Below are 14,012 nucleotides of genomic sequence, written 5' to 3'. Positions count from 1 at the left end.
GGATAGCAGATGTGTATCTGCAAACAAACAAAAAATTAATTACATAACTATTTTTTTCAAAGTGAAAATTAAAACTGTGTGACTACTCCTTCTATTGAGCAGTTTCCTGCATGCATGTCAATATTCTACAAGAAATAAATATGTCAAAACCATCATTGTAACTTTTGTTCTCACTGAAAGTGCACTAATATCATCATCTTGACCATTTTTGAATGTGAGGAATTATTTTCTTTTACTTTTTTTTGAAAAATATGTAGAAATCTGCCAACCGGTTGCATAGGTTTTCTCTATACCTTGACCAGGTTTCGTCACCTCTAAGGGTGACCTCATCAGAAGGTAAGGTAATTACCTAAAATGAATATGTCAGATCAAATATCTTATCTAATAAAAGTTTACATTAATATAAACAAGTGTAAAACAAATAGTACTTACATGAAGAACATATCATCAAAGATGTACAGTGATTTAAGAGCTGAGTTGCTCAAGTCATACATAGGGCACTTTTTTGCTAAATAACATAAAATTTTGCAATCCATCTCCACATTTGAAACTGAGTCTCTGTTCAGCTACAGCTGAGGGGATAGTAGACAAACTAAAAATTAAAGATGGCACCTGCAATATAAGACTGTACACAAACTTCATTGCATAGAATATTGGTTGCTATGCAGTGGCGTAACAACAGTAACTGACACCCAGACTGACTTCAGATTTGCCCTCACTTGCTTCCTGCTGACATCTCCCTCTCTTCTTCTTCTTCTTCTTTTTTTTACCCATTGAATTCACTTTGCTACTTATTCTGTTTATTTGTTTATCGATCTCAACATTACTTTAAAATGGTGTAAAAGGTACATATTGCAATAATTGGTTTTTGTATGGCACAATTCAAAGCACTGAATAACATACAGTCAAAGTCACATTACATGTAACAATGTTGTGATAAATTTTTCATTGCTTCATTGCCAACCAGTGCAAATCTGTAATTAACAAAATAACAAATGCAGATATACTCTTTATACTTTTGTTACCTTGGCTTATTTGGTGCGCTAAGGGTAGCTCCATCTAGAAATTAAAAACCAGAAACATGTGTCTCCATACGTGGGAGATGTGAGCTTGTTGGTCAACATAGTCCAATCTGAACTACATGATTTTCTTTCACTCATCTTATCCCCCTCACATTTAAGTGACAACCTGTCCATTTCTTTCCTCCTCTTCCTCCTCCTCCTCCTCCTCCTCCTCCTCCTCCTCCTCCTTCTGCTTCTTCTTCTCCTCCTCCTCCTCCTTCTCTTTCTATCTCTCCATCTTCACTCTCCATCTTCTTTTCTTTTACCCTTCCTCATTGATTCCACCTGTCACAAATCTGTGCCAAGGAAAATTGTGTCCAGGACACATGTTCCAGCTGCCGCATCCTAGTTACGCCACTGTTGCTGCAACCAGAATGAAGGTAGCTGAAAGTATAAACATAAATTAAGATTTTATCAATGAACTTTTCTACTTATTGTGTTAAGGTCCAGGTTCTTTGTGTCAACTTTCGAAATAATCTTATCTTGTTAAGATCCTATTAACAATGATGTGTACCTGTATTTTATTCTGGAACATGATTCCTGGCAGCCACAACACTATACCTTTGTGAAGACTCTGCAACTCATAAAAATTATCATAACCCCTAACAATATCCAAATGTAATGTTCAAGGCCCGAATACATCTATTATTTTTAATAAAAAATTAATGCTAGTGGCTTATACTTTTACACAGAGAATAAAATATGATGTTAAAGGACTAGCTGATTGTCTAAACAGTGGTCTTACTTTTTTAAAATAATTGGCATTGTATGCTAGTTGTGTTTCATTGTACTACTGTTATTGTACTTGTTTCCATTTAAGTTGTTTTTTTTTTTTGCAGTACGTACCTGAACCATCTATTGGAGAAGATATTGCAACTTATACGGGGTTCTGCCTTTCTTTAATGATTCTTCTTGTGTCATTAATTACATTATCCCTACTTCGTGGTGTGGCAACAAATTCCAACTCAATTCATCAAAATTTGATACTTTGTGTGTTTTTGGCAGAACTTTTATTCTTTGTAGCATTAAAAGCACGCCGAACCATAGTGCAGAAAGAGGTCAGTATGTAAATTTCTTTCTGTACAGTTTTTGCATTTTTCTAGCATAAAAATAATGTAATCAAAATATAAGAGGGAACCCTGAGTGGTTTTGAACTGCTTTTGTATTGAAAGATCTTGAAGTGTAAAGACTAAGTTTAATGTAGGCGGGGAGGGGGGGGGGGGCTTTTCAAATTAAGATTATAAAAAGTAATTCTCGTATAATAAATTAAATATTTGGAACACCAAATCACTGTTCTCATAATTTTTCACACTTGTTGTTTTCAGGTGCCCTGTAAATTGATTGCAATGTCACTACATTACCTCTGGCTGACTGCTTTTAGCTGGACATTAGTAGACTCACTGCATTTATATCGAATGCTCACTGAGATGCGTGATGTAAATCATGGGCAAATGCGATTTTATTATAGCATTGGTTATGGATTACCAGCTGTTATTGTTGGGTTATCGATTGGTGTAAGAGCTGATCAGTATGGAAATATTTATTTGTGAGTACTTACTGCCTCTTTAACATTTGCTGCCTTCACACAAAACTTAATAAATCTATTCAAATAATTACTGTTGTTACTTGAATCTAATTACAGAAATTTGATGGGGAATCACAAGGTAATGAAGATGAACTTTTATACTTGTATGTTCCTGCCATTTTGAGACTGATACTTCACATCTTAACTGAGTATTTGTGTTGTATATATGTAACCTAATCTCAGAACTTAGACTGGATATGTGCATACCTGTATCTATAGGTACTTGTATCAAGGGAAAATTCAGTTGAGAAAACCAATAAATTATGAAACAGAGTTTCTGGCCAGTTCTTACCTTCAGAATGCAAAATGTTGAGTAATGTCAGTAGACATGTATAGAAGTAAAAGTGACTATATTACCCTAGCTTTCAGAAGTGTTAGTTCCTTCCCCAGGGAAGAGAGGAGGATATGTTGGGAGAGTTTAAAAAGAAAGGCATTTCACTCAGATTCAAGGTTGAGACCCAAAATTAACAGTTGGCTCCCTCATCCTTGGAGTCTGAGTGACTTGACCCCAACTTATAAGGTACCAATTATTGAACTATAGGGGGAGAAAAAAAAAAAAGTAAGTTAGTTACAAACTACAACGTGCACGCACTTTATTCAACATGTGAAATTCTTACTGATATTTGGATTTAAGTTATGACATGTTCAAAATGTCTGCCATCATTGGCAATGATGTGGTGCAGATTAATAGCGAAATTCTGTGTAATCCGCTGAAGTGCTGGAACATCGATGCTGTTGATGATCTTCTGAATGTCTATTTTCAACTCAGCAATGGTTTTGGGGTTATTGCTGTACACCTTGTCTTTAATATAGACCCACAAAAAGGAGTTGTATGGGTTCAGATCCAGAGAATATGGCAGCCAGCTGAGGCCCATGCCAATGGTCTCTGTGTATCTGTGTACCTCAGAGACAGAACGCGGTCCACAAAGGCTCCTTCAGGGCAACAGACACACTCCTGCTTCAATGGGGTCGAGCTCCGTCTTGTATGAACCACATCTTGTTGAAATCAGGGTCACTTTGGATAATGCGGATGAAATCATCTTCCAAAACATTCATGTATCGATTGGTAGTCGCAATTCCTTCAAGGAATATCGCTCCACTTATTCCATGACTGTACATTGCAAACCATTGAGGGTGGGGAGACTTCTCGATCATGAAATGCAGATTCACAAGCCCCCACATGTGCCAGTTTTGTTTGTTGACAAACCCATCCAAATGAAAGTGGACTTTGTCACTAAACCAAACCATGTCTGTGCATATTAATTACCGTCATGCCCCACAGGCAACCTTGCAGTTTGAATGTTCTAACACAAACTGTTCAGAAGTTATGACAATTTTATTTCATATAGTTCAATAATTGTCACCCTGTATCTTCTCAAGGAAGGAACTAATATTTCTAAAAACTAGGATAGTGTTTCCATGTTTACCTGTCAGGCATGCATATTGGCAGTACTAAACAATTTGCGTTTATGACTGGCTGGGTAAGTCAGTACGGAAGATTGCAGGAAGGTAATGGCACACAACCTCCAATAGGACCATGCCTACCAAAGAACTGTGGTGTTCAGACAAAACTTGGGTTTGATGACAGCTTACCTATTAATTTATTACTTTCCTTTATAGTTGTCTGCACAGTTGTGATTTCTTAATTGATAAAATAGCTGTAGCAGACTATAAGACATGGAAATTTGACTGCTGGGTTTACTTCACTTATAAATGGAATGGCAGGGGGTAATTTCTTGTCAGCGGCAGTGCCAAGAGATTCTGACCACAAGGTCAGTTAAGCAATAACTGGCAAAGAAATGAGTTATGACCATGTCAGAGGAACTATTTTAGCCAGGATAGCTCTTTGTATTGGGCAATAAGCATTTTTCACATGGACATTGACAGTGTCTTGAGAATTCTTGTGTTTTTGATGTACTGGTTTACTGTACTATTAAGGCATACAAACTCAAATTGTAATGTTTATTACAGACATGTTTCCTTTGTTAATTTTTATCTCTGTACTGCAGTGCATTGTGTTTAGTAATGCAAACTGCCTTTTATATTGATAGCGTCTCTAGTATGAATAAGGGAAACTTTCATGAGTGAATGATATGGGAGACAATTACATTGTACGCATTTCTGCAACAGTGAGCTCCATTCTTTCCTTGATGCCAGTCATCATGAGGAAATTTTATTGGTGTTGGGTCGCAGGTTGGAGGTAGGAACAGACAGCTTTAAACAGTAATTAGTGTTGACAAAATCTTACCTAAAGTGGGTTTTATTCTTCAAGTCACTTAATTTGCTGGAGGTTGCAGCCTATGAGAGGGACATACATCAAAACACTGTACACAGGATATAATGTCTTAAGTCCTGATATTGTCACTGCTCTTTTGTGAAACTTACTTATAAATTAAAATTGTTTGCTTGACACATACTTTTCACAAGTAGTGCTCTAAACAACTGATTATCCAAGCAAGACTCACATTGTGTCTTTACAGCTTTGATTTTGGCTGTACCCTGTACCACCTACTTTCTGAATTTCAAAGTTCTCTTGGATATGGCACTGAATGATGCTCTAAGGAGAAATAAAGTTGTGGATAAGTATCTGTGACATTTGGAAAGTAGAATATACTGTGTGTTTCAAAGTCTTTGCATCAAACCTCTAGGAGTGAAAGATCGCATCATGGAGAACAACTTTTGCTAGAGAAAAAATATTCACGAACACTTCACGGCGACACTAGGTGTTCCTTTGTATTGATTGTGTGCCTGAGAAGTGGCAGAGCATTGCCTATAATCCAGTCGTCTGTTCGATTTGAGAGAGGGCAGGCTCAGCAAGATTAAAGTTCCTGATTCATTTCTAAAATGTCTTTCACTGCTTAGAGACACTGATTCTTAAGGATTTCCTGTTGGAAATTGCTATCAATGTACTGGGGTAGGTAATATGCAGCGCATCTGGTTAACAGACCATGCTAGTTCGGTGAAATCTGATGTTCCCAGTACTGATAAATACTAAAGGATGCCTAGTGTCACCAGGAAGCATCAGCAAACATTTAGCTTCTTACAAAAGTTGTTCTTCATAATGTGATATATCAGTCCTAGACATTTGATGCAAAGTCTTTGAAACATTGTGTAGATACATTTGCAGAATCGAAGCTGTGATGCTGTGTCGTGAGTTATGCCTGAATAACTCAATCAATAAGAACAATACTCTCCAAAAGGCAACAGTTCTGCAGTTTGAGTCATGATCTAGCCTAGAGCTTTAATCTGTCATGACCTTTACAAACCAGAGATGTTGAGGTCTAGCTGTAGGAAGTGGGGAAGAAGATTAAGGGAGCATGTCGCCTGAAGTCATGAGAGAAAAATTAGATGTTAAAGAACAAAAAAGTTAGGAAACAAGGGTGTGCAAAGAATGAAAACAAAATTCTTATATCAGTACAGTTAATCATCTGCTCAGATACTAATGAACCCTGCACAGTTCAGAGATGGGTTCTATATGGCTCCCGAAGTTATTGTTATGTCAAAATTTTGTGGTGTATTAATTAAGGTATCAGAAAGCTTGGATTGTAGTAGTCACTGGTGACATGAGAAGCTATTTACTGTCTTAGTTATATGTTTTTATTGTTCCTTGGTGAGACAGTTTTGTACATGGTGCCCTAGATTTTCTTGTATATTTTCTAGTGAGCTATCATATTTATTAACGTGAACAGAGTACTCAACAGGGGTAATCAAGTGGTCTGCACTTCCTAAACATTCATACTGTTTGTTATCATAAGCATTATGAGAGTCTGAAGCATAAATTACCAGAAATCAGTAAGAAATGTATTCACATTGACAGGCATCAGTACCCAATATATATTCATATTGATTCCAAGCCCAAGTGAAACTAATTGAGCACAACCTGTTGAATAGTGGAGGTAGCACGTACCATGCATTCTCTGCTGTGTTAGCCCATATACAATAACAGGCAGGTGATGGACTTCCTACATCGCATGGGCTTATGGCAGGTATGGCCACAATACCATTGTGTATCTGTGGTCTCTGCCGTGCCCTCGCTGTTTATGGTCATCCTGTTGTGGTGCTAGCCCATCTCCTCCTTCAGTAGCTCACCATTTGCTGTTGTAATTACCCAGCTCTAGTTATAGTTCCATATTTACATCCACTTCTTCGGACTAGGCTACTAGTGTTGTAATTATAGAATCATATCATTTAGGTGTTTCAAAGGACTTTGTGCAAGTCCCATTGAGTTGAATCCCAGCATTATAAAATAATTGTTCAAAATACATTTGGGTACAGCGAGCAATAAAAGATGTTTGATGGTCTTTAGCTTTCAATCTCTTATATTAAATAAAATATTTTTCTTGGTTTGATTTCTCCATGCTACATGCTTTTGCTTTATCTTCTTTCACAATTTAATTCATTATAAAATGTGATTTTTTTCAAAGACTTTTGACCGTCACAACTTGAAATTTTCATCATCCAAGTAGTTATTGCTTGTGTTGTGAAACTTGCAGTTTAAGTTACTCTATTTTTATGTGTGTTCTAGTGTACTAATTAAATTTTATTCTGTAATAATTGAGTACTGTCCATGCATTGAGTAACAGTGACTTTTATAAATTTGATCTACTTGAACTATAGGAATATTAGTATCTGATCTACGTCAAGTGCTAAATTCTGTTGTTTGTCTTTCAATTTTGTCAAAATTGAAGTGCTGTTGACTTCTTAATTAAATAGTTCTTTGTTATCAGGACAATAGTACCACAATGATTGTGTCAATACTTTTAAATTTTCAGTTGCTGGCTGTCTCTGTATGAATCTGTTATATGGAGTCAGATTGGACCTATTTGTGTTTTTGTCACATGCAACGTGGGGATTTTGATGCTTTCTATTCGTGCTGCGTTTACTTTGAAGGACCATGTTCTTGGATTTGGAAATTTACGGTAATTTTTGTACATTCATAAGATGTCATAAGACTATGCTACTACAAAAGAAATATTCATGTTTTTCTGTGCTTACTAAGTTATTAGATAAACTTGATTATGCAAAGAAAAATTGATAATTGCCAGAGAACATCACACTGAAAGAAATACATGCTTCCTGCAGCACATAAGGTAAACTTACAAAAGAAACAAAAATTTTATAATAGTGACAGTTCAAAAATAGAGGATACTGGGTATGTGAAGTATGAAATAATCTGAAAGAAACAGATCAAGGATAAAAAGAAATTTAAAGTATTAGGGTAGAAATAAAAATAAATTCCTTTGTTTTTATGATGGTGAATTTCAGACTTTGTACAATTATTGTCAGACAGTGTTAAAATATCCAATCTATTTAATACTTGTGTGTATACAATGTGTTGCGTATGACCTACATATTGTGTCAATCTGTATCTCAAGAACAGTAATATGGGTCTTCGAGATAGACAAAATTAATTTCATGTTAACCTTGGCGGCACACATAGTGTTTTCTGATAGACGGTTTGGAGTAATTTTACCTTTTGTACTGTCCTGTTCTTGAATTAGCAAATGAATCGCTATCCATATGAGCAACACTGTACTTGAACTTCTGTAAATTTGTCTAAATATCAATGTACGCCTTTTGGTCACTGGCCTTATTAAGGAGTCAACTGAATATATGCTACTCTTCATTTTATTTGTTATAGGATCAGTATTATAACACACAGCTACGAAGACTATACATTAGCAAGCTATGTGTATTGTAGTATGATAGCCATAAATCTTCATCAGACAACACTTCTACTGAGTGTAGTACAACCAGTATTCACTGATGGGATCACAAACACTCCATAAATCTTCATCAGACAACACTTCTACTGAGTGTAGTACAACCAGTATTCACTGATGGGATCACAAACACTACGTTTCGCAAGAACTTCTGCCTTAGTAATGCATAATATAACGAACAAATTGTCTACACCAGATGTAGCGTTTCAGCACAAAACATTATTGGTAGCTCTTGTTGTGTCTTGGATTACTCACATTGCTCTGATTCACCCACCCAAGAGAACCAACATTAATCACAGGTAATAGAGCTTTACAAGATGTTGTGATGAGATAAAATGATTCAGTTCAAATATTGTGTTACTTGAGGCATCTGCAATCATACAGTGCTGCACGTAACAGTTAGCCATGCCAACAACAAATGTAGTGCGCCGTCATAATGTTTGCATAAGAGCGAAATGCTAAATCTTTACTGACTGCTTTTCTTTTAGCAGATCACAGGATCTTGTCATGTGATCTCTCCTACAGTCCAACTGTTTCAGGGACTGTGGTTACTTTGACTTCAGCCTTTTCTATGCTCAACTTTCAAGGTTAATTACTCACATATTGTGCTTACAACACATACGTGGTTCATTTGATAACTTCGCAAAACTATTCAAGGATAAGAACATATGATTGAAAAATTAATCTGCTCATAACTAGTCTAGTCACTTATGACCAGATGCTGTGCAGAATACCTCTCGTATAATCATATCACCCAAACAAATGAAATAATAATTTCACAATAATGTAATTTGTTAATGCAACTTTCCATCATCAGTATAATAAGACTCTGTTGCCTAAATAATATTAGTTTCCTACAGAAAGCCCATCTTGTGGGACAAGTTACCTGAATACCCAGTAAAAAAAAAAAAAAAAAAAAAAAAAAAAAAAAAAAAAAAAAAAAAGGCAAACCTGATATTGTTCATACAGCAATTCAAGGTTAAATATTCTCATTTAAAGAGTACAAACCTTCTCATTAAATTTAGCAATGAATGTATTTACAAATCAGCAATAAACCCTTGCCAGACTTACCATCGATAAGATCTTCCTTTACTACCAGTACAGAATGTTTTGTTACTTTAACTGTTCAAACATACTAAGATTACTCCTGCTCTATCCATCAGAATTACTTCATATTACTTTTTAGACCCTTATTTGTAAATTATTTCTTTTTGTAAACCATTCTGATTTTTCTTTTTATAATATTCTCTTTCTTAAAATTACTGCTGTCCTTAATCATTTATTTTCCTTTCGTTATGTCAACAGAGAGCAGATGGTTACAATTTATTTTAAGTTGGGGTATAATTTTTTCTTTAAACAACAGTGTTTTGTTTCTCTTTCACCGCTAAAGGTCATCGCCACTTATCGGTAAGCTCGAACATTTAACAGGCTAAGCTACAGAGTTACTTCAGGCATTGGACCAATATATCTCACAAACTAAAGATGCTAATTTAAGCCACTCGTAACTTTCTATTCAAAATGAATGGGCCAACTGTATTTTCTCAGCCAAATGGTTCCATGGTTACTTGCCATGAGGACAAAATTAAACCTTGAAATCAGAGTTGCAGACTAAATCAGTCACCAGCTGCTATTTCCATGTAACGTTCTGCCCACTTGCTTGTAGTGTCTGTCAAAAAAATTACCTCCCCACGCAATGGAGCCACAGTCTCGCACATCGCCCCAAAGCCACAATTATACCACAATATACACAAAAGTTGTGACTCAATCAACATTAAGTGACCTTGTTAGATGCACGCTACATTTATTACTTTGGACCAAATATCACCAAACAAATCAAAAACTTCCTCCAACACACATAAGGCTGACAGCAGTTGCAGTGCATCCAGTATTACTGAAATAAATCACATTAAGTTATCCTCAAATTAACCTTTGGCAGACTCAAATCTCAATGCTCAGCTTCCAATACGCACCCATGTAAACAACTTCTCTCACAAAAAAGCCTTAATACTGCACTACACTGATAGGCTGAAACTTCAGTTCGTTAATAATCAGTGAGACACGCATCTCAGAAGACTTACCGGATGAGCAATTTGACTTAAACAAATCATTGGTGCACTGCCACAATTCCCCCAGCCCACTCCCAATTGACCACTACTTCCAAATGATTTACTCTTTAGCCAAAACTGAACTACCCATCTCTGTAGCTAAGACCGTACTGACCATATGCCTTATGTTAATTTCATTCAAAACCATTTTCCAAGTAAATTAACAGTATTCTCCTCCACCTTTAACAATCAAGTTTCTTTATTGATTGCAGCTGCCTGCTGATGCTGGTGTGGACAACTGTGCAGTTGTTTATTCCCTGCGGCCCTGGGTTCTGCTTTGTTTCAAACCACCTTCTCATCACTGTACTACTGCATTACATTGCTCCCACTTCTGCAACATAATAAAACAAACACACATAAAAAACACACAACATACACACATAAATGTGTCACACTTATTAGGCATTTTTCACTTACAGTTGACCACCCATGCGGTTGAGGCCACCAAATCAGATGTAAAACTGGCTCTATGCATCTAGGCACATTATCCTTCTTTAACCTGTTTCTTATATCTGTTGAGCTTTTAAAAAAGTCAGATATCGCCTCTGTTTTACAAATTTTCCAATGTATTCTTCGTTTTTTGAGTCATTAGTGAACTACTATCATTTATTACTATGTTAAGCAAACTTTTTAACCTACCTTTCTATAAATAAAAAACATATAAATGTGAACACAATGAATGGGTAGCAACATTGACTCAGTTAATAAGAAATGAGATATGAAGGATTGTAAAATTGAGGAGGAAGAGAAGAGTAAGTGGAGAGGCAACGTAGCCACAACAAAAGATATAAAAATAATTCAAAATACTTTAATTCTGAAACCCCAAGAACAGTATATTTTAGATTAGTATACTCTTTCTTGTCTTGTGAAACAGTTCTGTGGAGTTGGACGCGTTACACTAATATGAAATCAGTTTTCATACTGTAGGAGAGAGCCTCGAGGATCATAGCAAAACTGAAACGAGGAACATCTGGTAAATGCCTATTCAGTAGAATCAGTATTCTCATAGTTAATGTGGTGTACATGCTAGAAACAGTTGTGCAAGTGAAAGAACACACAAAGGTCACAAACAGGAACATGGAAATTCACAACCATTATAGAAGGTATAAATCAAACTTTTATAGATTTAACAGAAGATTAACTTTAACAGCAAAAAGCCGTCATGACAAAGGAGCTGCTATTTGTTACCAAACAATCTTAAGTTGTTGACAGGAGATACTTAAAAAAAGGTTGAAGAGGGACTTAGATGAAACATCAGATTTCAGTTCAGCAATGATATGCAGGCTACCAATCCGGCCCACAGCATGTATCGTCATTGACGCAATAAAGCCAAACCAGTTGTAGTGCTACAGTATTGAGCCAGTAGTGCATACAAAGTTGTTGTCCAGTCATGACCATGTAGATGAGGTAATGGCAATGCATATCTAGTAAGTGCATGGTACTGGGTACAATCCTCCTCTATCCAGTGGTTCCAAATGCACATTAGTGATATAATAATATGATCTACCTGCAACAAAGCATGTTGGTATTCAAGGTGTAGCAGTTTTCACAAACATTAAAGTTCACATAGTTTGATGTGTGAATGAATAATTATGACACTGAAAATTTGTAAGAGGTTAAAATTGTGTGCCAAACTGGGTCTCAAACTGGGTCCCACACAGTCACAATTGGTAGCACACTGCCTGCAAAAGGCACAGATCTAGGCGTGAGTCCTGATCCAGTGCATGTATTTAGCTTGTTACAAATGTATGCCACAATGTATACTCTGTTAAAGAGTTGAGTCTTTTCAGGTAGAGTATTGCTTTGCTGATTGCTATCAGTATTTCTTATAATAAAATTGTTTATGTCCGCCATATATGTCTTCCCAGATAAATAAAAGAAGAATAAAATTTCGTAGTTATACCACAAAACTATTGTAGAATAACCATTGATTGTTGTTGCAGGATGCTGCTCTGGCTAGCTGTAGTGGCTCTACCACTTTTGGGAGTTGCATGGGTTCTCTCTGTTATGGCTGTTAATGAGAATTCTCCATTACTGTTCTACATGCTGTCAGTTGCTGTAGTCGTCCATTCTACATTTGCTCTTGGTGGCTACTGCTTCCTGAATGTGCGTGTGCGTCGAAACTTGCAAGTAGCCATCCTTCAGTGCATGGGCCACAAAGTGCCTCAAGAAGTTTCTGAGCAAACTAGCAGTCAGCCAGCTAGTTCGGGTCATGCTTCTGTAAGTGAAAATTTATAATTCAGCATGTTGGTAGTTTTGACAAATGCATCTATGTTTCTCTTAGTTTCGTAGTGTATTAATACTACTGTTAGTATGACCGTGTGCAACACTCAATCAACAGGGCTAAGTGTATATATAGTGTACGGTGTTGCACTTTTTTTTTTAATCTGGATTAGGGGACAGCTCTTGAGAAAATAAAGTTATTGAAGTGAAAAGTAATACCTCAGTGACAGTTTTAGTAAAATAATATGTTGAAGGTGGCACCCCGCCTGCCAGACACGAGAAGTTTCATGTTATAGAAAAATATAATTTTATGCACCATATTATGGGTAGCCATAGTAAATGAAGAATCACAAACACTGTAATAATTCCAGTAGGCACTAAGGAACAAAATTTATCCATCTGCAAGTGTCCTGTGCACTACTAGTCCTCAGTTGGCACTAGTTGGAAAGCTATGGACAAGTAGTGTACATGCATCAGCAGCTGTAACTTTTTAACAGTACTATAGTGCAGTACCACTATCGAACTTTTATATTTTAAACTTAGTATATTCTTAAGAACTGATATGTACAGCACAGGAAATTTTTGTGTGTGTCTGTGCTGTTAATTTTAGTGCAATTTTAGCTTTATTTAAATGATAATGTTAATAAGAACCACCTCACTTGTATTAAGGTACATTCATTATGTCACGACTGGTTTTGTTCAATGATCATCAAATGCCACTTGTTTCAATATTTGTGAACTCTGTATATCAATTCTGACATTTGCCTAAGAAGTCTGCATGAAACATACAGAGTGCATTCCATAAGTAATGTGTTCAATTTTTTTCTGACGCAACGGTACACCAAGCGTGTTGTAACCGGCTGGGCTAAGTGGAGGGGGGTGTTAGCTTCAAAACACTCTGTTTCATTCGGCTGCGAGCTGCCGTAGAGTCAAGACATGCATTTCCGTCAACCCCATTTTGAATTCATGGGACACGGCACAATGGATCGTTCTGTAGAGCAATGGTATGCTATCAAATGTTGCGTTAAACTTGGGAAGTCCACCACCAAAACGTTTCCATTACTTTAGCATGCCTTTGGAACTGATTGCTTGTCCAAATCACAAGTTTTCCAATGGCACAAGTCATTCACGGAGGGCTGAGAGGAGATCACCGATGAACCTCACAGTGGATGGCCATCAACCGCACGAGTTGACGAAAATGTGATGTGTGTGTGTGCAATTGTTTGAACCCTGACAGATGGTTCAACCTTCAATTGATAGCACAAACTCTAAATGTGTCAAAAACACCCGTTTTCTGCGTTGTGACTGAAGATTT

The 14,012-nt window shown here is 36.5% G+C and overlaps 1 protein-coding gene across 1 annotated transcript in view; it reads left to right on the top strand.

Annotated features, from left to right (window-relative positions):
- LOC124717078 (protocadherin-like wing polarity protein stan) overlaps window positions 1-14,012 on the top strand; it is a 368,864-nt gene that overhangs the window by 277,445 nt on the left and 77,407 nt on the right. The window contains exons 34-37 of the mRNA XM_047243768.1: window positions 1,901-2,119; window positions 2,387-2,607; window positions 7,419-7,565; window positions 12,418-12,694. Of these exons, the coding sequence (XP_047099724.1) occupies window positions 1,901-2,119; window positions 2,387-2,607; window positions 7,419-7,565; window positions 12,418-12,694 (864 nt within the window). The remainder of the gene's footprint in view (window positions 1-1,900; window positions 2,120-2,386; window positions 2,608-7,418; window positions 7,566-12,417; window positions 12,695-14,012) is intronic.

The sequence above is a fragment of the Schistocerca piceifrons genome, chromosome 1, assembly GCF_021461385.2.
Source record: "Schistocerca piceifrons isolate TAMUIC-IGC-003096 chromosome 1, iqSchPice1.1, whole genome shotgun sequence".
NCBI lineage: Eukaryota > Metazoa > Arthropoda > Insecta > Orthoptera > Acrididae > Schistocerca > Schistocerca piceifrons.
Note: the sequence above shows the minus strand (reverse complement) of the source record. Positions and strands in the feature narration are given on the sequence as shown.